General features: G+C 41.9%; 1 protein-coding gene across 4 annotated transcripts in view; it reads right to left on the reverse strand.

The window, feature by feature from the left end:
* The window catches only part of NEDD4 (NEDD4 E3 ubiquitin protein ligase), a 247024-nt gene that overhangs the window by 193964 nt on the left and 25357 nt on the right, over positions 1-27703 (reverse strand). For all 4 annotated transcript variants that reach the window (XM_056572379.1, XM_056572380.1, XM_056572378.1 and 1 more), the window contains exons 2-4: positions 13067-13140; positions 10798-10876; positions 9303-9341 (exon numbers count right to left, since the gene is read on the reverse strand). In XM_056572379.1, the coding sequence (XP_056428354.1) occupies positions 9303-9341; positions 10798-10876; positions 13067-13140 (192 nt within the window). The remainder of the gene's footprint in view (positions 1-9302; positions 9342-10797; positions 10877-13066; positions 13141-27703) is intronic.

Raw genomic sequence — 27703 nt, forward strand, 5'->3', positions numbered from 1 at the left:
ATCCCCTGCCATTAGTCAGAAATGAGTTCTGACCAATGGCAGTGCATGACAGGGGGTTGCCATGGAAACCCCCACTCTGCCCACCCCTGGATGTCGGGCAGAACAGGGGGGAGAAGATGGCGGCCAATACCTGGAAAGAAGATGCCGTGGGGATCGCCAATCATCGGTGAAGACAGCGGAGATCAGCGGCACAGCAACATTTGGAGGGTCACAGTTTGGAGACCACTATTACAGTGGTGCCCAAACGGTAGCCCTCCAGATGTTGCCAAACTACAACTCTCCGCATGCCTAGACTGCCCAGGCATGCTGGGAGTTGTAGTTCTGTAACATCTGTCCCTTCAGATTTTGCAATTTTCATGAAAATTTTGAAAATTGCTGCTATATTTTGAAGCCTTCTAATTTTTTCAAAAAGTAAAAATATGTCCATTTTATGATGCCAACATAAAGTAGACATATTGTATTTGTGAATTAACATAAAATTAATTTGGAATATCCATTTTCCTTACAAGCAGAGAGCTTCAAAGTTCGAAAAATGCTAAATTTTCAGAATTTTCATGACATCTTGGGATTTTTCACCAAGAAAGGATGCAAGTAACGATGAAAATTTACCACTAAAATAAAGTAGAATATGTCACAAAAAAAAAACTATCTCAGAATAATTGCTAAAAGCATCCCAGAGTTATTAATACTCCCTGAGGAAGCCAAACGGCGAAATGACGTTGGGGTACTGGTGTTGTGTAGGTAGGTACACTGTCTATGTCTCCCAGCCTGTGCTTTGTGAGTGGGGAAGCCTCATGGTAATGCTGATATTCTGTGCTTTAATTGCACACCATTACTTGCTTTTCCCCTTTCTCCTGACCACTCGCTGGAGGCTACTTATTCAGTGACCTCCTTATTTAGGTTAGCTTTGTTTTTTGGTGCAATCTTTTACATGACTGTTATGTGTAACTTATAATTATTGTTATACTGGTGGCCCTACTCTGTAGTTAGGAATAACTATGTCATGTTTTGCATTTTTGCATTTATACTAACCAATGATATACTACCTGCCTTACCAACTCCTTTTTTGTCTGGCTATACTGTCCCTTTTAACTGTTTTTATTAAATGATGTTCTCAATAAAGTTTACTATTTATGTATAAAATTGGTGTTCTAGTGTGTATATAGGATTTATTGTTAGTCATCAACACACTTGACTTTAAATATATTGGTATTATTTTGCCCTTTCTTTGGATTTATTTTTACCAGAGTTATTAATGCATAAAGGGACAGTGGTCAGAATTGCGAAAAAGGGCTGCGTCCTTAATTCATAAAGTGACAGTGGTTAGAATTGCAAAAAAGTAGTCCTTAAGGTGAAAATGGGCTGAGTCCCTAAGTGGTTAATGAGTCTGCTTCTCCCTCCATGCTGCAAACAGAGGGATCTTTGGAAGGCCATATCAGGAGATCTGCTGAGCAGATTTTGACAAAACATGTCTTTTGCTGGATAGGTCGTTTCAAGATCTATAAGATGAGTTATAGTTTTGTTTTTAACCCCTTAAGGGCGCAGCTCATTTTCACCTTAACCCCTTAAAGGGGTACTCCGCCCCTGGCATCTTATCCCCTATCCAAAGGATAGGGGATAAGATGTTAGATTGCCGCGGTTCCGCTGCTGGGGACCCCGGGGATCGCCGCTGCGGCACCCCGCTATCATTACTGCACAGAGAGAGTTCGCTCTGTGCGTAATGACGGGCGATACAGGGGCCGGAGCAGCGTGACGTCATGGCTCCGCCCCTCATGACATCACGGCCCGTCCCCTTAATGCAAGTCTATGGCAGGGGGCCTGACGACCGCCACGCCCCCTCCCATAGACTTGTATTGACGGGGCAGGCCGTGATGTCACGAGGGGCGGAGACGTAACGATGCTCCGGCCCCTGTATTGCCCGTCATTACGTGCAGAGCGATCTCGCTCTGCGCAGTAATGATAGCGGGGTGCTGCAGCAGCGATCCCCAGGGTCCCAAGCAGCGGGACCCCGGTGATCTGACATCTTATCCCCTATCCTTTGGATAGGGGATAAGATGTCTAGGGGCGGAGTACCCCTTTAAGGACTCAGCGTTTTTCCATTTTTGCACTTTCGTTTTTTCCTCCTTACCTTTGAAAAAATCATAACCCTTTCAATTTTGCACCTAAAAATCCATATGATGGCTTATTTTTTGCGCCACCAATTCTACTTTGTAATGGCGTCAGTCATTTTACCAAAAAATCTACGGCGAAAGGGAAAAAAAAAATCATTGCGAGACAAAATTGAAAAAAAAAACGCCATTTTGTAACTTTTGGGGGCTTCCGTTTCTGCACAGTACATTTTTCGGTAAAAATGACACACTCTTTATTCTGTAGGTCCATACAATTAAAATGATACCCTACTTATATAGCTTTGATTTTGTCGTACTTCTGAAAAAAAATCATAACTACATGCAGGAAAATTTATACGTTTAAAATTGTCATCTTCTGTCCCCTATAACTTTTTTATTTTACCACGTATGGGTCGGTATGAAGGCTCATTTTTTGCGCCGTGATCTGAGGTTTTTAGTGGTACACTTTTTGTGTGAATCGGACTTGTTGATCACTTTTTATCCATCATTTCATAATATAAAAAATGACCAAAAATACACTATTTTGGACTTTGGAATTTTTTTGCGCGTACGCCATTGACCATGCGGTTTAACTATATATTTTTTATAAATCGGACATTTCTGCACGCGCCGATACCACATATGTTTATTTACACATTTTTTTTAAATGGGAAAAGGGGGGTGATTCAAACTTTTAATAGGGGAGGTGTTAAATTATCTTTATTCACTTTTTTTTTTTGCAGTGTCGAAAGGGTTTATAGCAAGCGGCACCGCGGTCACTGCCGCGCGCTATTAACCTGACGTCGTGGCCCGCGTTATAGAAAGGGAAAGGACTCATGACGTACCGGTACATCATGGGTCCTTAAGGGGTTAATTATATATATTTATCATTTTATACATTTCCGCACGCAGCGATACCACATGTTTATTTTTATTTACACAGTTTTTTTTTTTAAATGGGAAAGGGGGGGGGGTGATTCAAACTTTTATTAGGGAAGGTGTTAAATTATCTTTATTCACTTTTATTTTTTCACTTTTTTTTTTTTGCAATGTTATAGCTCCCATAGGGGGCTTTAACACTGCACACACTGATCTTTTACATTGATCACTGGTTTCTCATAGGATACCAGTGATTCTGCCACTTGACTGCTCATGCCTGGATCTCTGGCACTGAGCTGTCATTCAGCGATCGGACACCAGGAGGCAAGGTAGGAGACCCTTCTCGTGTCTAACAGCTGTTCGGGATGACGCGATTTCGCCGCGGATATTCCGAACAGCCCCCTGAGCTAACCGGCAGTGATTTACTTTCACTTTAGACTCAGCGTTCAACTAAAGGGTTAATAGCGCGCGGCACCACGATCATTGCCGAGCGCTATTAGCCACGGGTCCTGGCCGTTGTTAGCGGCCCCGCGTTATAGAAAGGGAAAGGACTCAGGACGTACCAGTACGTCCTTGGTTCTAAAGGGTACTCCAGTGGAAAAAAATTTTTTTATAAATCAACTGGTGCCAGAAAGTTATACAGATTGGTAAATTACTTCTATTAAAAAATCTTAATCCTTCCAGTATTTATTAACTGCTGAATACTACAGAGAAAATGATTTTCTTTTTGGAACACAGTGCTCTATGCTGACACCAAGAGCACAGTGCTCTCTGCTGACACCTCTGTCCATTTTAGAAACTGTCCAGAGCAGCACATGGGGATTTTCTCCTACTCTGGACAGTTCTTAAAATGGACAGAGATGTCAGCAGAGAACACTGTGCTCGTGATGTCAGCAGAGAGCTCTGTGTTACAAAAAGTAAAGAAATTCCTCTGTAGTATTCAGCAGCTAATAAGTACTGGAATGATTAAAAAAATTTTATAAAAGTAATTTACAAATCTGTTTAACTTTCTAGCACCAGTTGATAAAAAAAATAATAATAAAAAATAAAAAAGTTCTACCGGAGTATCCCTTTAATAACTCTGGGATGCTTTTACCTTTTATTCTGATTCAGAGACAGATTTTTCGTGACATTTTCTACTTTAACATACTGGTAAATTTCCGTTGTTCCTTGCATCCTTTCTTGATTAAAAATCACAAAATGTCATGAAAATTTTGAAAATTTAGCATGAAACTGCTTGTATGGAAAATGGACATTCTAAATAAATTATATATTGATTCACAAATATGTCTACTTTATGTTGGCATCATAAAGGTGACATGTTTTTACTTTTTGAAGACATAAGAGGGGTTCAAAGCGGAGCATCAATTTTCAAAATTTTCACCAAAAACTTCAAAATCTGCATTTTTCAGGGACCAGTTAAGTTTGAAGTGGATTTGTGGGGCCTTTCTGTGAGAAATACCCCACAAATGACCCCATTATAGAAACTGCACCCCTCAAAGTATTCAAAATGACATTCAGAAAGTTTGTTAACCCTTTTGGGGTTTCACAGGAACAGCAGCAAAGTGGAGGAGAAAAATCTAAATCTCAATTTTTTTACACTAACATGTTCATATAGATCAATTATTTTCATTTTACATGGGTTATAAGGAGAAAAAGCCCCCCAAAATTTGTAGCCTAATTTCTCTCGAGTAAGGAAATACCTCATATGTTGACGTAAAGTGCTTCGCGGGCGCACAACATGGCTCAAGAGGGAAAGAGCAACTGTGGGATATTGGAGGGCAAAATTTGCTGAAATGGTTTTTGGGGGGCATAACAGCAAAAAAAAAAAACACATGGCATACTATTTGGGAAACTACACCCCTCAAGGAATGTAACACGGGGTATAGGGAGCCTTAAAGGGGTATTCCGGGCAAAAACATCTTATCCCCTTTCGAAAGAATAGGGGATAAGATGTCTGATCGTGGGGGACCCTCCGCTGGGACCCCCTGCAATCTCCCTGCAGCAGCCCGCATTCTATGGCCCCCCGCGAACAGACATCTTATCCCCTACCCTTTCGATAGGGGATAATATGTTTATGCCCGGAATACCCCTTTAACAGGTGTTTGACAGGTATTTGTTGAAGTTGGACATGAAAATGAAAAGTTTGATTTTTAACACTAAAATGACTGCGTTCCAAATTTTTCATTTTCACGTGGAGTATTAGGAGAAAATGGCCAGCAAAAAGTGAAGCCCAAAATGAAAAATTTGATTTTTAACACTAAAATGGTTGTATTAACCCAAATTTTTCATTTTCACGTGGGTTAATAGGAGAAAATGGACCCCAAAATTTTAAGTCCAATTTCTCCCAAGTAAGGAAATACCCCATATGTGGACGTAAAGTGCTCTGCTGGCGCACTACAGGTCTCATAACAGAAGGAGCGCCATTGGGCTTTTGAAGAGAGAATTTGTTTGGAATTGAAGTCAGGGGCCATATGCATTTACAAAGCCCCCGTGGTGCCAGAACAGTGGACGCCCCCACATGTGAACCTATTTCGGAAACTACACTCCTCATGGAATGTAATAAGGGGTGCAGTGAGCATTTACACCCCACTGGTGTTTGACAGATCTTTGGAACAGTAATTCTGCTCGCCTATTCCTCTACAATTCATTCAGCAGTGAAAAACCCCATATTATGTAATTCAATTTCTGCTCCTCAGTTCACACTGAGGAATTTCCTCTAGCAGAATTCTGTCACTAAATTCCGTTCCGCATGAAGAATGAACATGTTCTTTCTTCATGCGGAATTCGCGTCCTAACCCCATAGAACTCAATGTAAAAAAATATTTCAGTCCGCCACACTTTCGCGCAGAATTCCTGCAAAAAAAACACTTTTTTTTATAATGTCTCCTATGCCGTGCAGAATTCCGCAGAATTCCGCGCAGAAATAATTAATTTAATTGATTAATTGATTAATATTTGCGCGGAATTCTCTCTGAAAAAATCAGCACAAAAATGCTGATTTTTTCAGAGAGAATTCCGCGCAAATATTAATCCGTGTGAAAATACCCTAAGAAAGAATTATATAAGCTCAAAGAATGCCGACTGTGATCGGGTTATTCATACCAAATCCCGATCTCCCCCGTCTGCATTCTTTCTGGCAGTATAGTAATTCATTGGTGCCAGTGTGATCAGCGCCGCGTCCCCCCCGCCCAATTCCCGTTCCTGCCGGCATTTTATATGAAATTTATAGTAAGTACAGTGGGCTGCTATCTATGTGTCTCCAGCGGTGTCCACACTACTAATCCCAGCATGCATGGACAGCCAAATGCTGGGGGTGTCTCCTCAGGCTGGAGAGCAGGAGGAGGGCGGGAGGGAGAAAACCCTCCTGGTGCATTGTGGGAGTAGTGACCTTCTGAGCCCAATACGGCTGCCTAATGCAGCTCTATGGGCTCGAAAGTCCCACTGGCTGGGAGCACTACTGAGCTTCCTGTACACAGCTCAGGAAGGAATTACAAATGAACGGTGAAAGACTCAAGTATATTGGAAAGATATATAACTTTTGTTATACTGTTGTTTCTGCTGTATGGGAAAAGAAAGAGTTGTGCGCTGCATATTTCTAAACATTCAAGCATAAAAACCAATCCAGGTAGAAAAAGTTTGGCTATTCAAAATATTACTCAAAAGCTTCCAGGGTAAATAGCTGACAATTGGCATGTTTCTTGTAGCATAGTTAAAATAGCTCCGGAAGCTCCCATAGACAATATGTAAAGTGGCAGTGTGCACACATGGCAACCTTTCCATTCCAACAAGAGACTCAGGACCCTGTTTTTTAAGATTGTGGGGATACCAATAGTAGTATTCCTGCAAATGTATTTATTTATAAAAAAAATTTAAACAATGCCACACCTATCCTCCGATTCTGTGTGGTATTGGAGTTCAGTTCCATTGGAATGAAGCCAAGTTGTATTATTACATGCAACCGAGGACAGAGAATGCAGTTTTCTGAATAAATTAGCGCTGTTTTTCTATCTCTAGAAGACCCCTTCATGTGAAAAGATACCAAGGTATGTTCGAATTTAACCCATTCGGGACCAAGGGCATACAGGTATCGTACAGGTATGCCCTTGAGCCCTGATACTTAAGGAAATGTACGCCCTGGTCCCATTTACAGGGTTTAAGCAGTTCTCACCAGCAAAGAACGGTTTAAACTCTGTGGGTCCCGGTTGCTACAGGCAGCCAGAACGCATGGCTAATCCAGGGCATCGCCGACCGGGCCGATGCCCAGCATTAACCCTTTAGATGCCGCAATCAAAGTTGATTGCGGCGACCATAATGAAAGTTACACTATCCCGGCAGCTCAGCGGAGCTGATCAGGACTATCGCGACAAAATCGTGATGTCCCGATCAGCTTACTGGAAGACGGGAGGGTCCTCACCTGCCTCCTCATGAATTAACCCATCCCCTATTAAAGGTTTAAATCACCCCCCTTTTCCCATTTTTTTAAAGAAAATAATGTAATAAAAAATAAAAATAATCATATGTGGTACCGCCACATGCGTAAATGTTCAAACTCTTAAAATAACTGGTTAGCTAAACCGCAAGTTCGTTGGCTTACACGTAAAAAAAATATCAAAGTTCAAAACTGTGCATTTTTAGTCACTTCATATACCATTAAAAGCTAATAAAAAGCTATGAAAAAGTCCCATCAAAATAAAAACTATAAAAACTACAGACCTGGGCGCACAAAATGAGACCTCATATAGCCCCGTATGCAGAAAAATAAAAACATTATAGGGGTCAGAAGATGACAATTTTAGACATACTAATTTTGGTGCATGTAGTTACAATTTTTTTTAAGTAGTAAAATAAAACAAAACCTAATAAATTGGGTATCCTTGTGACCGTATGGACCTACAGAATAAAGATATTGGCCCTCATTTACTTAGAAAATCGGGTTGTAAGTCTATCTTGCTTTCTTACCCGACTGCTTTTTTCCCCTGGTATTTATTATTATGTCGCATCCTGTTTGTCGCACTGGGTTTTGTAGGTTTTGGTTTCCAACTCCTCTGAGTTGTCGGGAAAAAATCCACAACAATTCAACAAATTCGGGTTGGAAACCTTTATAAATACGTGGGAAAGCTCAGAAATGTCGGGTTACGCCCCTTTTTCGGGTTTGGGAGAATCCACATCGGGTCCGTTGGGAAAAAATGTTGCATCGTGTCGCAGACTGGCGCCCGATGTCTGCGACATGGCGCAGACAAAGATGCGCCAAAAAAACCCGACAAAACAAGTCGGGTTTAGAATAGTAAGTGAGGGCCATTGTGTCATTTCTACTGAAAATTGCACTGTGTAGAAACGGAAGCCCCCAAAATGTACAAAATGGCGTTTTTTATTTTATTTTATTTCACGGCACAAATATATATTTTTTGGTTTTGCAATTGACTGTTAAATGATTTATGTCATTACAAAGTATAATTGGTGGCACAAAAAACAAGCCCTTATATGGGTCTGTAGGTGCAAAACTGAAAGTGTTATGATTTTTAGAAGGGGAGGAGAAAAAAACAAAAGTGCAAAAAACTAAAATTGGCATGGTCCTTAGGGCCAAATGGGCTTAGTCCTTAAGGGGTTAACATGCACAAATCTTTTTGCTCTCAGGAAGATTGTTTCACAGTGGGACTCTCCCCATTCTGAAAACATGCACACATAGGCAAGCATGCATGTGTATTTGGGGGGGGGGGGGGGGGGGAGTATGAGACTGGAAGAAACAGCCAACTAAAAAATTTAGCCACTAATAGTACTCTCCAGTTTTTGGGCAGTTAGTGCACTGTACAAAAGGTTTAATATCATGATACAATGTTGAAGTTGTCTGGTTATTTATCTAGCTGCAGCATTTTGAACTCACAGTGGTGTATTGTCTGAAAGTCCTACGTATAGGGAATTACAGTAGTCCAGCTATGGGGTTATGAAAGTGTGTACTATTGTTGATAGACATTCAGGAGAAATTTTGTGTTTATGCCATGCTTATTAGAGATGAGCGAACTTACAGTAAATTCGATTTGTCACGAACTTCTCGGCTCGGCAGTTGATTACTTATCCTGCGTAAATTAGTTCAGCCTTCAGGTGCTTCGGTGGGCTGGAAAAGGTGGATACATTCCTAGGAAAGAGTCTCCTAGGACTGTATCCACCTTTTCCAGCCCACCGGAGCACCTGAAAGCTGAACTAATTTATGCAAAAAAAGTCATCAACTGCCGAGCCGAGAAGTTCGTGACGAATCGAATTTACTGCAAGTTCGCTCATCTCTAATGCTTATGTTTAAACAACAAATATACTTACTCTGAGCAATATTTCCTCATTCCATTTTGGATTAAGGCTCTGAAACAAGACAAGATATTAATTATAAAAATGTAACATAATAAATAGACTTTATCTTAAAAAGGCATTTCAGAAAACTGTATAAATTAAAATATTTGAGGATATTGACGGAATGGGGAACTTCTCAAGCTGTTTAGATTTCGTTTTTGTCTATATCGAGCGAAAAGTCTCAGTGTGGTTTTTTTTCAACTTTTTTGGAGAGCATTTCTAAAACCAACGTACACAGAGGTCTATTGTAGAACAGAATATGCATTGGTCATTAATTTATCATCTTTTGGTTAAATGTTGCAAACTGGAAATCTGGAAACCTCAGACCAGGCTAATCCAGGGGTGGAAACCAATCTAAATTGGTAGCCAAAAGCCCAATTGAACTAAAGCACACATTTTGCTAGGACAAGCAAATGAATTCTGAACACACCGGTGTCATAACCTAAGAGATTGGCTCGGTATAGTTTTTTAATTACAGTTTGACTTTTGTGGAAACTACAATTTTATGGTTCGGATACGTAACCATATGCTTGTCAAATTAATAAAAAAAACATTTTAGGCAAAGATTTCATTTGTTTACATTCAAGGTATGGTGTGATCTTCTCAGCGCTCATTTTGTTATCTGCTTTTACAAGTAAATTTGTGTTATATTTACCATTTGCTCAATTAAAAAATGTATGTAGCAGTGTCACACAGTCAGCCTTTATGTTTTGAACTAATAAAGAGGATTATAAAGTGTGGACAACTAAAGCAATTTATCTGCCTTAGCAGCCACCTTGGTGTTTTATGAAAGGCAACATTCATGGCATTTGCCCCAGACATCTGTCAATCACGCTACTAATTGTGGACTTTTCCTTCACACATTTGGGAAAAAAACAAAAAGTGTTTTTACAAAAAAAAAAAAAAAAAAAAAAGAAGATATTACTGCAATCAGGGGTATTTAGCCACCTCACAGATGCAGTCTGATGCTTTTGCTCAGAAGTAGAACTGCTGTAAGGCAGGGAGCATGTGCGCCAAATTTATAAAACATCATGCAAATCACTGTGACACTTGTGGTCTAAAATATTAAAGCTGGGGCTAGACTGGTCATGATAAATCTCCCCCAATATGTCATATGCACATGTATAGGCATTCTCCATTATACTGTGTTGGTGGTACAGAACCAACCTATATAAAAGGATGAAATCTGAGGGCACATCACGTTTTGCCAGTATGTCTGAAGTATATGTGGGGGATGAGCAACTTTAAAATATATGTCATCTTTGCTTGAACTATACATTTATGAAATTTGTAATCAACTATACATTTTAACTGCTAATGTTTATGCATTTGGAAACACTACACATCCCCCCCCCCCCCCCCCCCCCCCAAAAAAAAGGTTGCATGTCTTCGACTCCTTTTTTTCTAAATAGCATTAGGAGTATAAACTATCAAGTTCTAAACAATTTAAATTTATGAAATAATTTACCTTTTTAACAGTTTTGGTTTGAATGCTTGTTAATATTCCATTTGTTGGATCATAAAGTGTCAATTTCACATAAGGATCACTGGAAAAAAGTGATTAAAATTAATAAAGCAAAAAGGTAAAAATAGACTAAAGTGAAACCCCACATACCACCCAGTAAACACCTAGGATGTCCATAACACAACTCAGAATCTAAAATCTTTTAAAGGGGTACTCCCATTGAAATCTTTTTTTTTTTTTTATCACCTGGTGACAGAAAGTTAAACAGACTTGTAAATTACTTCTATTAAAAAATCTTAATCCTTCCAGTACTTTTTAGGGGCTGTATACTACAGAGGAAATTCTTTTCCTTTTGGATTTCTCTGATTTCATGACCACAGTGCTCTTTGCTGTCCATTGTAGGAACTGTCCAGAGCAGCATATGTTTGCTATGGGGATTTTCTCCTGCTCTGGACAGTTCCTAAAATGGACAGCAGAGGTCAGCAGAGAGCACTGTGGTAATGACATCAGAGAAATCCAAAAGGAAAATTATTTCTTCTGTAGTATATAGCCCCTAAAAAGTACTGAAAGGATTAAGATTTTTTTAACAGAAGTAATTTACAAATCTGTTTAACTATCTGGCACCAGTTGACTTAAAAAAAAAAAAAAAAAAAAGTTTTCCACGGGAGTACCCCACTTTAACCCCTTAAGGACGCAGGACGTAAATGTACGTCCTGGTGAGGTGGTACTTAACGCACCAGGACGTACATTTACGTCCTAAGCATAACCGCGGGCATCGGAGCGATGCCCGTGTCATGCGCGGCTGATCCCGGCTGCTGATCGCAGCCAGGGACCCGCCGGCAATGGCCGACGCCCGCGATCTCGCGGGCGTCCGCCATTAACCCCTCAGGTGCCGGGATCAATACAGATCCCGGCATCTGCGGCAGTTCGCGATTTAAATGAACGATCAGATCGCCCGCAGCGCTGCTGCGGGGATCCGATCATTCATAACGCCGCACGGAGGTCCCCTCACCTTCCTCCGTGCGGCTCCCGGCATCTCCTGCTCTGGTCTGTGATCGAGCAGACCAGAACAGAAGATGACCGAAAACACTGATCTGTTCTATGTCCTATACATAGAACAGATCAGTATTAGCAATCATGGTATTGCTATGAATAGTCCCCTATGGGGACTATTCAAGTGTAAAAAAAAAATGTAAAAAAATGTAAAAGTAAAAGTAAAAAAAAAAGTGAAAAATCCCCTCCCCCAATAAAAAAGTAAAACGTCCGTTTTTTCCTATTTTACCCCCAAAAAGCGTAAAAAACATTTTTTATAGACATATTTGGTATCGCCACGTGCGTAAATGTCCGAACTATTAAAATAAAATGTTAATGATCCTGTACGGTGAACGGCGTGAACGAAAAAAAATAAAAAAAAGTCCAAAATTCCTACTTTTTTAATACATTTTATTAAAAAAAAAATTATAAAAAATATATTAAAAGTTTTTTATATGCAAATGTGGTATCAAAAAAAAAGTACAGATCATGGCGCAAAAAATGAGCCCCCATACCGCCACTTATACGGAAAAATAAAAAAGTTAGAGGTCATCAAAATAAAGTGATTATAAACGTACTAATTTGGTTAAAAAGTTTGATTTTTTTTAAGCGCAACAAGAATATAAAAGTATGTAATAATGGGTATCATTTTAATCGTATTGACCCTCAGAATAAAGAACACATGTCATTTTTACCATAAATTGTACGGCGTGAAAACAAAACCTTCCAAAATTAGCAAAATTGCGTTTTTCGTTTTAATTTCCCCACAAAAATAGTGTTTTTTGGTTGCGCCATACATTTTATGATATAATGGATATAATGAGTGATGTCATTACAAAGGACAACTGGTCGCGCAAAAAACAAGCCCTCATACTAGTCTGTGGATGAAAATATAAAAGAGTTATGATTTTTAGAAGGCGAGGAGGAAAAAATGAAAACGTAAAAATTAAATTGTCTGAGTCCTTAAGGCCAAAATGGGCTGAGTCCTTAAGGGGTTAAGTCCTTTGTGTCTAGCAACCAAATCATAAAGAAGGATTCAAGAAATAATATTGAATTTCTGGTGCAGTTTTTATAAAAATAAGTCAGTAATTCCTTTTCTGCCCCATTTGTCTTATCAGATGCGGCTCTCTGACAGTAGAGAAACCTTTTGCCCAGTGCTGTATGTTTACCAATATGTTTTAGATGAAACCAGATGTGTCAGGCCATTATCTAAACAATAACATACACTCAAGTTGCTCACCTTGCACCTAAAAGATCTTTCTTTGCTAGTCCAAATCCAGCAATTACTTTTACTCGAAGGACACGTGCATTTTCCTAAAATTTAAAATAAATTAATTAATAAATTGTTGCAGTTACAAGATTTTTAAGTTAAAGAAGTTCCATTGGAAAAATATATATAATAATTCTATAATGCCCGGGCTGCCTTTAAATAAAGCAATGAAGACTCACCTGCCTCCGCTCCCCCGGTGTCCCAGTATATATCTCAGCTCCTACACCAGTGTCTTCTTCCTGGTGCGGTTGTGGTCAGCACGTCACGCTGCTTGTCATCAAGTTGGCGTCCACAGCGATGTACCGCCTCAGGAGGCGATGGGCTGAGCTGCAGTATGATGCACCGAGCCTAGGTGACCAATGCCGAGGCTCAAAGGATCAAACTGCCTATCAGCAGCCAAGGCGGGACATTGCTGCAGCCAGCGATTTGCTGACCAGTGGCGTGATGCGGAGTCTTCTTTTTTGTTATATTGTGGCCATTTCTTAATGTATGCCAATATACCATGTATTGCCATACAATGATATATGTCAGGTATTCGTTCGGTATTTATCTCTAACATAATAATGTGTGAAAAGAGTGTAAGGGTATGTTTACACTGAGGAATTGGAGCAGAATTGAAGAGGAAAATCTTGATTTTTCCCATTTTCTCCCTTCCGTGAGATTAGAGCGTATTTCAAGTGGAATTCTTGCAGTATTTCCACACGGAATTTCTGTGTAAAACTCATTTTGTCAGTATTTAAAAAAAAAAAAAAAAAAAAAAACATTTATTTTTGGGCTTGAATTAATCGTCGGGATTCTTCTAGCAGAAATTCCTTAGTGTGAACCAGGCAGCAGGAAGTTCATTAAAGAATTACTTGAGTAAATCCCCTTCCAATTCCTCAGTGTCAACATACCCTTAGAGATAAAGAATACATGCTTCCATATACTTATGTGAATTTGAGCTATTTGTTTAGTTTCAAAACAGACAAACTTAAAGGGGTACTCCGGTGCTTAGGCATCTTATCCCCTATCCAAAGGATAGGGGAAAAGATGCCTGATGGCGGGAGTCCCGCCGCTGGGGACCCCCGTGATCTTGCACGCGGCATCCCTTTTGTAATCAGTCCCCGGAGCGTGTTCGCCCCGGGACGGATTACCGGCGACTACAGGGCGGGTGGCGTGTGACGTCACGCCCCGTGTGATGTCACGCTCCACCCCTCGATGCAAGCCTACGGGAGGGGGCGTGATAGCTGTCACGCCCCCTCCCGTAGGCTTGCATTGAGGGGTGGAGTGTGACATCACACGGGGGCGGGGGCGTGACGTCACACGCCGCCCTGTAGTCGCCGGTAATCAGTCCCGGAGCGAACACGCTCCGGGGACTGATTACAAACGGGGTGCCGCGTGCAAGATCACGGGGGTCCCATAATACAGACAACAGAGGGAGACATTCCTCTGTGCAAGCGATATTCCAAGAGCATTGAAAAAACTGTACAACAGGAACAAACAAATACACTGGGGTATAAATAAAAGGGAAAAGTAATAGTACATGTGGGGTGCAATGGCACATCAAACAAAGTTTGAGATCTGTCTCAGTATTAAAGGGGTACTCCGGTGGAAAACATTCTTTTTTTTTTCTTAATTTTTTTTTTTTTTTAAACTGGCCCTCAACTGGCTTCAGAAAGTTAAACAGATTTGTAAATGACTTCTATTTAAAAATCTTAATCCTTCCAATACTTATCAGCTGCTGTATGCTCCACAGGAAGTTCTTTTATTTTTGAATTTCCTTTTTGTCTGACCACAGTGCTCTTTGCTGACACCTCTGTCCATGTCAGGAACTGTCCAGAGAAGGCCAAAATCCCCATAGCAAACCTATCCTGCTCTGGACATTTCCTGACACGGACAGAGGTGTCAGCAGAGAGCACTTTGGTCAGACAGAAAAGAAATTCAAAAAGAAAAGAACTTCCTGTGGAGCATACAGCAGCTGATAAGTACTGAGGAGTTTTCCACTATGAAGCCAGATAAATTGGGCCAGAATGAAGGCAGAGTTGAGCACATTAGGAGGGCATACCCCCAACAAAGAGCTGGCAGGCAAGAAATGGAAGGATCAGCCCAAAGACACATTCAGGATGGTCACAATACCAGTCCAAAACTGTGAGAAAACAGGACAGGACCACTAAATATGAAAAGTACTTAGCAAATCAGCACATCCACAGAAAAACATCGGTGAGACTGACAGGAAGATTGCATCTGTCTGTAGGACACAAAATATGCTCTATGTAACACCTTAAAGGGGTACTTCAGCCTTAAGATATCTTATCCCCTAAAGGATAGGTGATCAGATGTCTGATCACGTGGGTCCCGCCACTGGGGACCCCCGCAATCTCGCATGCAGCACCCACCTCCGCCACACGGGGCGTGGAGTCGTGATGTCATGACACTCCGACCCCATAGTCGTGACTCAGCAGACTAGGAGGCTGCAACGCTGCGTGCAGCTCCCACAGGTGGGTGCTGAATGTGAGATTGCGGGGATCCCAAGAGGCGGGACCCCCGCCATCAGACATCTTATCCTCTATCCTTTGGATAGGGGATAAGATGTCTTAGGGCCGGTCTACCCCATTAAGAGCAGTCTCAGTCAAGGAAAACTGCCAGTTGACTTTACTCTGTAACATTCAAAATTCTTGCCACTGTTCTATGGTAAGAGTGACTGTCGTATAAGCCTCCCCTTAAGCAATTTTTTAAAATTGTATAAATCTTAAGTATAAAATCTGCAGCAGATTAATTATGTATGAACGTACCCCAAACCATTTAAATCAGCAGATTTATAGTGATGGATCTGCCTTAGGGGTGCACAGCTACAAACATAAGGGGTACTCAGAATGCAAACACATGCATCCAAAATGACATATCTGAAATTACTCACCTGACTAGATATAACACATAATTATAACCTAGCTCAAATCAGCATAAACTGGTTATAGCCAATTTAAGCAAAACAGCTGTGCTCTGCTTTAATAACAAGTGAAATTTCAGATCACTTCATAGGTCATAACAGCTAAATTCACGCCAAATGCAATAGTTGATCATTACCCCAACCCCTAAAGTGACACCAGAGGAAGAACAGGGAATTGGCACAGGTTCTGAGGGGGAGGTAAGTAGCAATTTGCTGTTTTACTGCATGTGGGGCATTTAAATCGTAAAAAAAAAAAAAAAAAAAAAAAAACATTTATTTAACAAAAGACTTAAAAAGACTTTAAAAATGTGCTTAGGGTAAGCACTGTACTTTGGGTGGTATGGGGCTTGTACCGGTTAGCGTGAAAATTGTGGCTGTGCGGAGCATAAAGATGCAACAATTTCACATTTTCGCTATCCTAGGATAGAACACTTCAAAAAGAACAGCAGGAAGGTACAAAAGAGATGACTTGCGTAAAGGAAAAAAATGCAACAAAAAGTAAAAAAAAAACGACAGAAAAGCAATGATAATTCCCCCATTGACCTATTGTTTAAAATCACATTTCTGTTAACCCAGTCATTTAACCCCCTAATGATGCAGGACAAATGTACGTCCTGGTGCGGTGGTACAGACTTCAGACTCTCTCCTAGGACTGTATCCACCTTTTCCAGCCCACCAGAGCACCTGAAAGCTGAACTAATTTACGCAGGCTAAAAGTCAGCAAACGTCGAGCCAAGAAGTTTGTGACAAATCGAATCACTGTAACTTCGCTCATCTCTAATAGCTAGGGATGTCCAGATACCGATACTAGTATAGGGGCAGATACCAGGTATCTGCATGGTATCAAGGACTCGTCTAATGTCCCCGATACCAAATCGGATACCTGGTGTAGTGCTTCGCTGCCCCGTCCTCCGCTTCGCACCACTGCCGCAGCCCCATTCTCATCACTGCTGCTGCCCCGTTCTGCGGTCCGCATTATGGAGTCTTATGGAGGAGCATGCAATATACACGTCACTCCACTACGCCCAGCGTAACGCTATGGAGAAAGCAGAGTGAAGTGTATGTCACATGCTCCTCCTTAAAGGAGAATTCCAGAATATAAAAATTGTCCTCCATACTGCCAGCAGAAAAAAAAATAAAAGATGTATATACCTTCCTTCGCTCCCCCGGGGCTTCCGGTAACCGGCTCCTGTCTCCGCCACGATCCTCTTCCTGTTTGCTGGTGGTCTGCGAGTCATACTGCGCTCAGCCAATCACTCGGCCGGCGATAGGCTGAGCGGCAGTGTGAGAACGCTTCAAGACACAAAATTCTTCACTACACCGGCACCTGCTGCCGGGCAGAAAACGTCACACTGCCGCTCGGGAGTCGGGACTTTGCTGCGGCCAGTGATTGGCTGAGCGCAGTATGACTCGCCGAACACCAGCAACCAGGAAGAGGATCGTGGCGGAGACCGGAGACGGTTACTGGAGGCTCCGGGGGAGCGAAGGAAGGTATGCACATCTTTATTTTTTTTTTACTGCCGGCAGTTTGGGGGACAATTTTTATATTCTGGAGTTCTCCTTTAAGACGCCACAATGCGGACAGCAGAACAGGGCAGCAGCAGTGATGAGAACGGGGGTGCGGAGCGGCGACACCGGACAGTGAGCAACAACAAAGGAGGGCTGCTGTCTATGGTGGGGTCCTGCCGGCTACAAAGGGGGACTGCTGGCTACAAGGGGGTCCTGCTGTCTAATGTCTGCAGCTATCTATACTACCTACAAGGGGATACTAACTACTATTTAAGGCAATCTTTTTTCCCTGAGATGAGTAGTCCAAAAACATTAGAATATTCTTCTGGGCGATCGGATAGTGGGGGAGTCATTGCCTGAGATGCCTTTGTTTTTAGGAAGGCAGAGAACATCGATAAGTATGATGAACCTACTTTAAAAAACTAAATGAGGAATAAGACACCTTCCAATTGGTTCTTGACTCTCAAAAATGGTTTCTTTTCATGTCCTCAGTGTAAAGCACATAGAGTTATGAAAAACAACACCAACATTTGTGATGAAAAAAAAAAAATAGGGAAGGTACAGTGGAAAGTACATTTAGAAGCCACATAAACTGTAAACCGAGTATATGGTATAAAATGTCTATGTAATAAACTCTGTGGGTCACACAAAAAGACTTATTTCAAATAGAATGGGGGGGGGGCGCCTTTATAACATTAATGGGGTTCTCCACCCCTGGATATCTTTATTCAAAGGATAGCTACAGCCAACATGCCCCCTCCTATAGGCATAAATGAAGGAGGCATGGCGTGACATCACGACCACAGCTGCCCAAACTCAGCATTCTGAATAAAAATTTTCAGAACGCCAGGTGCAGCAGGGATAGGGTTAAAGATGTCAAGGAATGGATTACCCCTTTAACAGATGATTTGAGGGACATCCCCTATCCAAGCATTACAAAGAGGGACATGAGGCATTAGCTGTAGGATCCACGGCTGTGGAGTCGGTAGATAAATGTCCAGACTCAGCAGTTTTTTGTACTTCCGACTCCGACTCCTCTGCATTAATATGCAAATGTATTTTATACATTCCTTGAAGGAAAGAAAGGCAACATACATGTCATTACCACAGGACTACTGGCTGGGAAGCCAACAGTCTACTGTATTGAACAGTTTGTGTGCTGATCTGCTGCTGAAGATAGGGAAGTGGGAGGATCCAGGAAAAGGCATTTATTATAAAACATGATTAGGCTATTCAGGGCACAGAGCAGCGTGACCTCATTGCTCCGCCCCTCGTGACATCACAGCCCACCCCTTAATGCAAGTCTATGGCAGGGGGCGTGACCACCACGCCCCCTCCCATAGACTTGTATTGAGGGGGTGGGCCGTGACGCCACGAGGGGCGGAGCCGTGACGTAAGGACGCTCCGGCCCCTGTATTGCCCGTCATTACGCACAGAGCAAACTTGCTCTGTGCAGTAATGATAACGCAGTGCCGCAGCGGGACCCCGGCAATCTGACATCTTATCCCCTATCCTTTGGATAGGGAATAAGATGTCTAGGTGCGGAGTACCTCTTTAAGCTAACAATTGAGTTTACAAGTTTTTATAGCCTTAGCTGAATGGCAACAGTTTTTCCTATGGTTTACAGCTTCAGTCTTGAACTATTGACCCTCCATTCCCTTCACTTATACAAGTGTCTCTAGTCCTGCAAAAAACATATTTACTTAATCCCTTATCAGTGAGAGGCTAGGTTACCCATGGGTTCGCTGTAACAGCAGAACACAACACTATGGAAAGTATAAGTATTGCCGCTCCTAATTGTGCGTTGTGTGCCATATAGTGAAGCACATGAAAAGCATGCTTCTTCATGGTCACTTAACGTGTTTGTTTTGCGGTTACGTGAGGCACTGCATGCATTGGTCTTTATTCTTAAAGTAGAGAAGTTATTAATTATAACTTTTTAAACTTTTTGTGAATTGGGACATTTAAACTTGCTTTATTTTTTATTTTTTTATTTTTAATAATTCCAATCTAAATTTAGTAGGAGTCGGTGCATTGTTTGCCAACTCCAGGTACCCAAAAATTCATCGGACTCCACAGCCCTGGTAGGATCATCCTTTTTTGGAATAGAAAAAGTCTCCCCACATTGGAGGGGCGGCAAATACATAGCTCAAATTCTAGTGGCTGTAGGAAGATTAATTTTTTTAACCCCTTAAGGACCAGGCCATTTTACACCTTAAGGACCAGAGCGTTTTTTGCAATTCTGACCACTGTCACTTTAAACATTAATAACTCTGGAATGCTTTTAGTTATCATTCTGATTCCGAGACTGTTTTTTCGTGACATATTCTACTTTAACTAAGTGGTAAAATTTTATGGTAACTTGCATCCTTTCTTGGTGAAAAATCCCCAAATTTGATGAAAAAAATGAAAATTTTGCATTTTTCTAACTTTGAAGCTCTCTGCTTGTAAGGAAAATGGATATTCAAAATATATTTTTTTTTGGGTTCACATATACAATATGTCTACTTTATGTTTGCATCATAAAATTTATGAGTTTTTACTTTTGGAAGACACCAGAGTGCTTCAAAGTTCAGCAGCAATTTTGAAATTTTTCACAAAATTTTCAAACTCACTATTTTTCAGGGACCAGTTCAGTTTTGAAGTGGATTTGAAGGGTCTTCATATTAGAAATGCCCCATAAAAGACCCCATTATAAAAACTACACCCCCCAAAAGTATTCAAAATGACATTCAGTAAGTGTATTAAACCTTTAGGTGTTTCACAGGAATAGCAGCAAAGTGAAGGAGAAAATTCAAAATCTTCATTTTTTACACTCGCATGTTCTTGTAGACCCAATTTTTGAATTTTTGCAAGGGGTAAAAAGGAGAAAATGTTTACTTGTATTTGAAACCCAATTTCTCTAGAGTAAGCACATACCTCATCTGTCTATGTTAATTGTTCAGCGGGCGCAGTAGAGGGCTCAGAATGGAAAGAGCGACAAATGGTTTTTGGGGGGCATGCCGCATTTAGGAAGCCCCTATGGTGCCAGGACAGCAAAAAAAACAAAAAACACATGGCATACCATTTTGGAAACTAGACCCCTCAGGGAACGTAACAAGGGGTAAAGTGAACCTTAATACCCTACAGGTGATTCACGACTTTTGCATATGTAAAAAAAATATATATATTTTTTACCTAAAATGCTTGTTTTCCCAAAAATGTTACAATTTTAAAAAGGGTAATAGCAGAAAATACCCCCCAAAATTTGAAGCCCAATTTCTCCCGATTCAGAAAACACCCCATATGGGGGTGAAAAGTGCTCTGCTGGCGCACTACAGGTCTCAGAAGAGAAGGAGTCACATTTGGCTTTTTGAAAGCAAATTTTGCTCTGGGGGCATGCCGCATTTAGGAAGCCCTTATGGTGCCAGAACAGCAAAAAAAAAAAAACACATGGCATACCATTTTGGAAACTAGACCCCTCGGGAACGTAACAAGGGGTAATTTGAACCTTAATACCCTACAGGTGTTTCACGACTTTTGCATATGTAAAAAAAATATATATTTTTTTTACCTAAAATGCTTGTTTTCCCAAAAATGTTACATTTTTAAAAAGGGTAATAGCAGAAAATACCCCCCAAAATTTGTTAGGCAATTTCTCCCGAGTACGGCGATACCCCATAGGTGGCCCTAAACTGTTGCCTTGAAATACGACAGGGCTCCAAAATGAGAGCGCCATGCGCATTTGAGGCCTAAATTAGGGACTTGCATAGGGGTGGACATAGGGGTATTCCACGCCAGTGATTCCCAAACAGGGTGCCTCCAGCTGTTGTAAAACTCCCAGCATGCCTAGACAGTCAACGGCTATCTGGCAATACTGGGAGTAGTTGTTTTGCAACAGCTGGAGGCTGTGTTTTGGAAACAGTGGCGTACCAGACGTTTTTCATTTTTATTGGGGAGGGAGGCTGTGTAGGGGTATGTGTTTACGTAGTGTTTTTTACTTTTTATTTTATTGTGTGTTAGTGTAGTGTAGTGTTTTTAGGGTACAGTCGCATGGGCGGGGGTTCACAGTAGTTTCTCGCTGGCAGTTTGAGCTGCGGCAGAAATTTTGCTGCACCTCAAACTTGCAGCCGGATACTTACTGTAATCCTCCGCCCATGTGAGTGTACCCTGTACATTCACATTGGGGGGGGGGGGGGGGGGGGGGACATCCAGCTGTTGCAAAACTACAACTCCCAGCATGTACGGTCTATCAGTGCATGCTGGGAGTTGTAGTTTTACAACAGCTGGAGGCACACTGGTTGTGAAACACCAAGTTTGGTAACAAACTCAGCATGTACGGACAGCGGAAGGGCATGCTGGGTCTTGTAGTTATGCAACAGCTGGAGACACACTGGTTTGCTACTTAACTCAGTGTGCCTTCAGCTGTTGCAAAACTACAACTCTCAGCAGTCACCGACAGCCAACGGGCATGCTGGGAGTTGTAGTTATGCAACCACCAGATGCACCACTACAACTCCCAGCATGCACTTTAGCTGATTGTGCAAGTTGGGAGTTGTAGTTATACAACAGCTGAAGGTACACTTTTCCATAGAAAGAATGTGCCTCCAGCTGTTGCAAAACTACAAGTCCCAGCATGCCCATAAGGGCATGCTGGGAGTTGTGGTGGTCTGCCTCCTGCTGTTGCATAACTACAGCTCCCAGCATGCCCTTTTTGCATGCTGGGAGCTGTTGCTAAGCAACAGCAGGAGGCTGTCACTCACCTCCAACGATCCTCGCCGCACAGGTCAGTCCCTCGTCGTCGCCGCCGCCGCTCCTGGGGCCCCGATCCCAACAGGGACGCCGGGGATCGGGGACCCCAGCCCCCGGGGTGCACGTCCCGCACCCGCTCACGTCCTCCGGAAGAGGGGCGGAGCGGGTTGCGGGAGTGACACCCGCAGCAGGCGCCCTGATTGGTCGGCCGACGAATCAGGGCGATCGTGAGGTGGCACCAGTGCCACCTCACCCCTGCTGGCTCTGGCTGTTCGGGGCCGTCTCTGACGGCCCCAATCAGCCAATAATTCCGGGTCACCGGGTCACTGGAGACCCGATTGACCCGGAATCCGCCGCAGATCGCTGGACTGAATTGTCCAGCGATCTGCGGCCATCGTCGACATGGGGGGTCATCATGACCCCCCTGGGCGATATGCCCTGATGCCTGCTGAACGATTTCAGCAGGCATCGGGCACCGGCTCCGCTCCAGATGGTTGCGGGGGGCCGGTAAAACACATGACGTTCTCATACGTCATGTGTCCTTAAGGACTCGGAAATGGAGACGTATGAGAACGTCATGTGTCCTTAAGGGGTTAAATAAATACCCTAGTCCCGCATGGATTAAATGTAGATTTTTAAGTATTTGCCTTTACTCAATAAAAATAAAATGTACAAGATAATGGATAAGTTTAGAAGTTTGTTAAAAATGTTGGCAAAAACAGGTTAAAGTTCGGCTAAAGGTTAGTTCAGGTTAAAGACCTTGTGAAAAAAGATTGTGAGGATGTGCACTCTATCCCAGACAAAGGAAGCCGTATTGCTTCCAAAACGTGTTTGATGCTTATTCTCCTCTTCAGCACCCTGTAGTGATGTCACTAACAGCAACAACTAACATCAGTATACTCTAGCAGGGCAATCATTTTGTCCTGATGGAGCGCAATAGTATCTGTGCAGCAGGACATTGCAGCACAGTCAGAAGTAATCTAGAAGAGACTGCAGAACGTTGTATCTATTTCAAAATAGTGCAAGTAAAGCTTTACGATCATTACATACATAAGCGTCATTTTAATTGCAAATACTAGTGTATTATAAGAGTTTTTAGTCACTACTATTTTCGCACGAGTAGTTATACAAAAAGACCCAATTAGCGCTCGTTATTACAAAGTTCAGTATATACCGTAAGTAATTTTTGTTTGGTTTATGGGGAATCATAATATATATATAGATAGATATATTTATATCTATCTATCTATCTATGAAACTCAACGTGTGTGTGTGTGTGTGTGTGTGTATGTATGTATGTATGTATGTATGTTCCACAAAAACTTTCAAACGGCTAAGGATATTAACATGAAACTTGGCACACATGTTACTTACATGTCAGCAACAAACATAGGATAGGTGATTTAACCCTTACTCACCCCCATTTGCCAGGAGCGGAGCTTATGTTTAAAGTCCCATACAAGTCAATGGGAAATATATGTTACCGCATAACTTCAAAACGGCTGGAGATATTTCAATAATACTTGGTCACATGTTACTTATATGTCCACTTAAAATATAGGATAGTTAATTTAACCCTTAACTACCCCCATTTGTGAGGGTCGGGGATTTTGTTTAAAGTCCCATGCAAATCAATGGGAAATGTATGTTCCCATATAATTTCCGTAAGGCTGGAGCTATTTCATTACCTGGTACACGAGGTAGGAGGACGGGCTATAACAACAATATATGAGGACGGGATATTAAGTCAAAAGCTTCCTCCTTTGTTTATTTTCCTCCCCAACAAGGATTAGGAAGGAAAAACCGGGCAATGCCGGGTACTCCGCTAGTATGTATGTATGTATATATGTATATATGTATATATGTATATGTGTATATGTGTATATGTATATATATATATATATATATATATATATATATATACACACACACACACACATATATGGATAAGGAATGGGGGCATATATTTTAAATGGGCACTGTCACCAACCTTTTTTTATTTTTTTTATATGTTATCGTACTTATGTACTACAACATCTCTCTAATATCGATTCATTTTTTATTTAATTTTTATTAAAATTGTGTATTTTATATTTGAAAACCGGCCACTAGGGGTCTCCCTCCTAGTGGCCAGCTGCAGCCTGCCGTGACGTCACCACTGAATTAGGACCTATGCCGGCCGGGCAATCGGTCCTAATTCAGTCAGCCTGCGCTCGCTCCCTGCCTGTCAATCAGACAGTCAGGAGCGAGCGCTGTAAATGCCAGGGCTGCACTCATTGGCTGCCTGCCCCCGCAGATGCCCCATTGGCTGCCTGCCCCCGGCATGTACAGTCTGGAGGCAGCGCGGCACTGACTCTCAGTGCTGCGCTGATGCTCCAGGACTGTACATGTCCTGTACGGGTAAATGATGTCTTAGTTCACTTACCCGTACTTTGTTTCGGTCCCGGGTCTCAGCAGTGAGCACGGCAGGTGAGCGATGCTCCTATACTCCTCCTCCCTGGATAACACTACACTGCTAAACAGGGAGGAGAAGACCCCGGAGCAGCCTGCCGTGCTTTTGTCCGCTCATCTATGCGCGCTCCCTACATGAGTGTAGCATAAATGGGGTGAGGGCAGAAGTCGGCATCAAGCAGGAGTCAGTGATGTCGCGCCTGCTGGGGAAGTCGGCTTCCGGCAGAGCTACAACGGCAGCAGAAGATCAGTTCTTTATAAAGGTAGAAAAACAATTTTAAAAAGGCAGGGTGGGGGTTAGGGATTGTTTAGCAATAGGTAGGGACAGAAAAAAAAAATACAGATGGTGGGAACTTTCCTCTCTTTTTAATTTTTTTTAGGTAGTACTACTACTCCCAGCATGGCACAGACTGTTCCATGATGGGAGTAGTAGTACCTGTACTAATAGACCTATCACCCCAGGTGTCACTCCTTGGCAACCGATGCGATCATCCATAATTTAGCAGAGATGCGAAGCGGCTCTATACAGCGCTCACATTTCTGCATTATACTACTGCTCAATGTTGGGAGCAGTAGTACCTGCAGTTAAGGAAAGATTACAGCAGATGTCACTCCTGAAACCCATTATGATCCTCCTGTATAATGTATAGATGCAGGCGGCCGCTCTTCTATGGTCCCCTGCACTGACTTATATATACACCTATTCATATTTCCCATAGAGGGTTGTGATTGGCTGGAACCATCTGGCAAATCACAGCTCTCTGCAGGAAATAGGAATAGGTGTACATATACGTCAGTGCAAGGGACCATAAAAGGCCGTGTCTATATATTATACAGAAGGATCACAACAGACCCGGGGAGATCTGTCAATTAGTACAGGTATTACTACTCCCATCATGGAGCAGTGAGTTCCATGCTGGGAGTAGTAGTACTACCTAAAAAAAAAGAAAAAGAAAAAAAAAAAGTTTAAACACACACACACACACACACACTACATTTTTATTATTGTCTGCTACATTTTTTGTGCCCTGCCCGCACACATCAATTGATCCCTGTCTGAAAATTAAGAAAAATTTGTTATAAAAAAAGATGCACTTCGTTATTAAAAAGATACAGTAGTGATGGAAAAAATGTTATTTAACGAAATGTATCTTTTTTATAACAAAATTTTTATTAATTTTCAGACAGGGATCAATTGATGTGTGCAGGCAGGGCACTAAAAATGTAGCCGACAATAATAAAAATGTAGTGTGTGTGTTTAACTTTTTTTTCTTTATTTTTACATTTTTTAGGTAGTACTACTACTCCCAGTATGGAACACACTGCTCCATGATGGGAGTAGTAGTACCTGTACTAATTGACAGATCTCCCCGAGTCTGTAGTGATCCTTCTGTATAATTTATAGACGCGGCCTTCTATGGTCCCCTGCACTGACGTATATGTACACCTCTTCATATTTCCCGCAGAGAGCTGTGATTGGCTAGATGGTTCAAGCCAATCACAATCCTCTATGGGAAATATGAATAGGTGTGTATATATATATATATATATATATATATATATATATATATATATATATAAATATAAAAGAGCGGCCGCCTGCATCTATACATTATATAGGAGGATCACAGCGGGTGGAGTGACATCCTCTGTGATCTTTCCTTGGCTGCAGGTACTACTGCTCCTAACATGGAGCACACTCTGTTCCATGATGGGAGCTGTAGTACCTGCATTAATAGACAGATCGCAACAGGTGTCAGAAGTGACACTTGCTGTGATCTGTCTATTAATGCAGGTACTACAGCTCCCGGCATGGAGCAGAGTGTGCTCCAAGTTGGGAGTAGTAGTACCCGCAGTTGAGGATAGATCCAATCGGGTGTCACTCCTGACACTCTATGCGATTTGCTGCAGAGATGCGGAGCGGCTCTATACAGCGTTCGCATCTCTGCACTATACTCCGGTCAGCCAGTGATATGAATAGAACAATCACTCATTCATATTTCCCTCTGAAAGCAGTGATTGGCTGCAACCATCCGGCCAATCCCCACTCTGGGCAGAAAATACGAAAGAGTGAAGTGAATTTCTATTCCCATCACTGGCCGGCCGGAGTACAGAGCAGGGATGCGAGCGCTGTATAGAGCCGCTCCGCATCCCTGCAATAGATAGGACTATGGCATCGAGTGTCAGGAGTGACACCTGGGGCGATAGGTCTATTAGTACAGGTACTACTACTCCCATCATGGAACAGTCTGTTCCATGCTGGGAGTAGTAGTACTACCTAAAAAAATAGAGGGGGAAAAAAGTGAAACACTTTATTAAGAAATACAAATTTTGTTATAAAATTTTTTTATTTCATTAAATACATTTTTCCCATCCGTACTGCATTTTTTTTTTTTTTTTGGTACCCAACAAATTTAGCAATTTCCACTCGAAACTTTTGCTCGGCCAATTGTACTTTGTAACTACACCTTTCATTTTACCATAAAAAGTACAGCGCAACTGAAAAAAAAATATTTGGGTAGAAAAATATAAAAGAAAAACAATTTTGCACTGATCATAATCTTTTGTTCACTAAGAAAAAGTGTAAAACTTTTGTGGTGGTCCAGTAAGGGAGGTGTTACCCCGTACCCTTGCTGCCCTGTCAGGCAGCCTCCCTACACTGTCCCCTGGGCCCCTTTGCATCTGTCCCCCCCCCCCCATGTAAATATGTTTCCAATGTATTATACCATGTAATGTGTTCAGAAAGCGTTGTCACTTTAAGACTGTTTACCATGTGACTTGTCATGTGATTGTTACCCAGGCGGTACCAGTGACTAGGTGATCCCTGGGGTGACCTATGGGCTGCCTGCTAGCTCTTTCCTTACACGTCTTTGCTGAGGTCAAGTTGTGCCTAAGTGTGTGTCAGGGGTATAGGAGGCCTCACGTCCAGTATGCAGCCATGAGCTATAAACCTGCAAGTAAGCCACAGTCAGAGTCAGTCTTGTCAGTCA

This window comes from Hyla sarda, chromosome 4 (genome assembly GCF_029499605.1).
Source record: "Hyla sarda isolate aHylSar1 chromosome 4, aHylSar1.hap1, whole genome shotgun sequence".
Lineage (NCBI taxonomy): Eukaryota > Metazoa > Chordata > Amphibia > Anura > Hylidae > Hyla > Hyla sarda.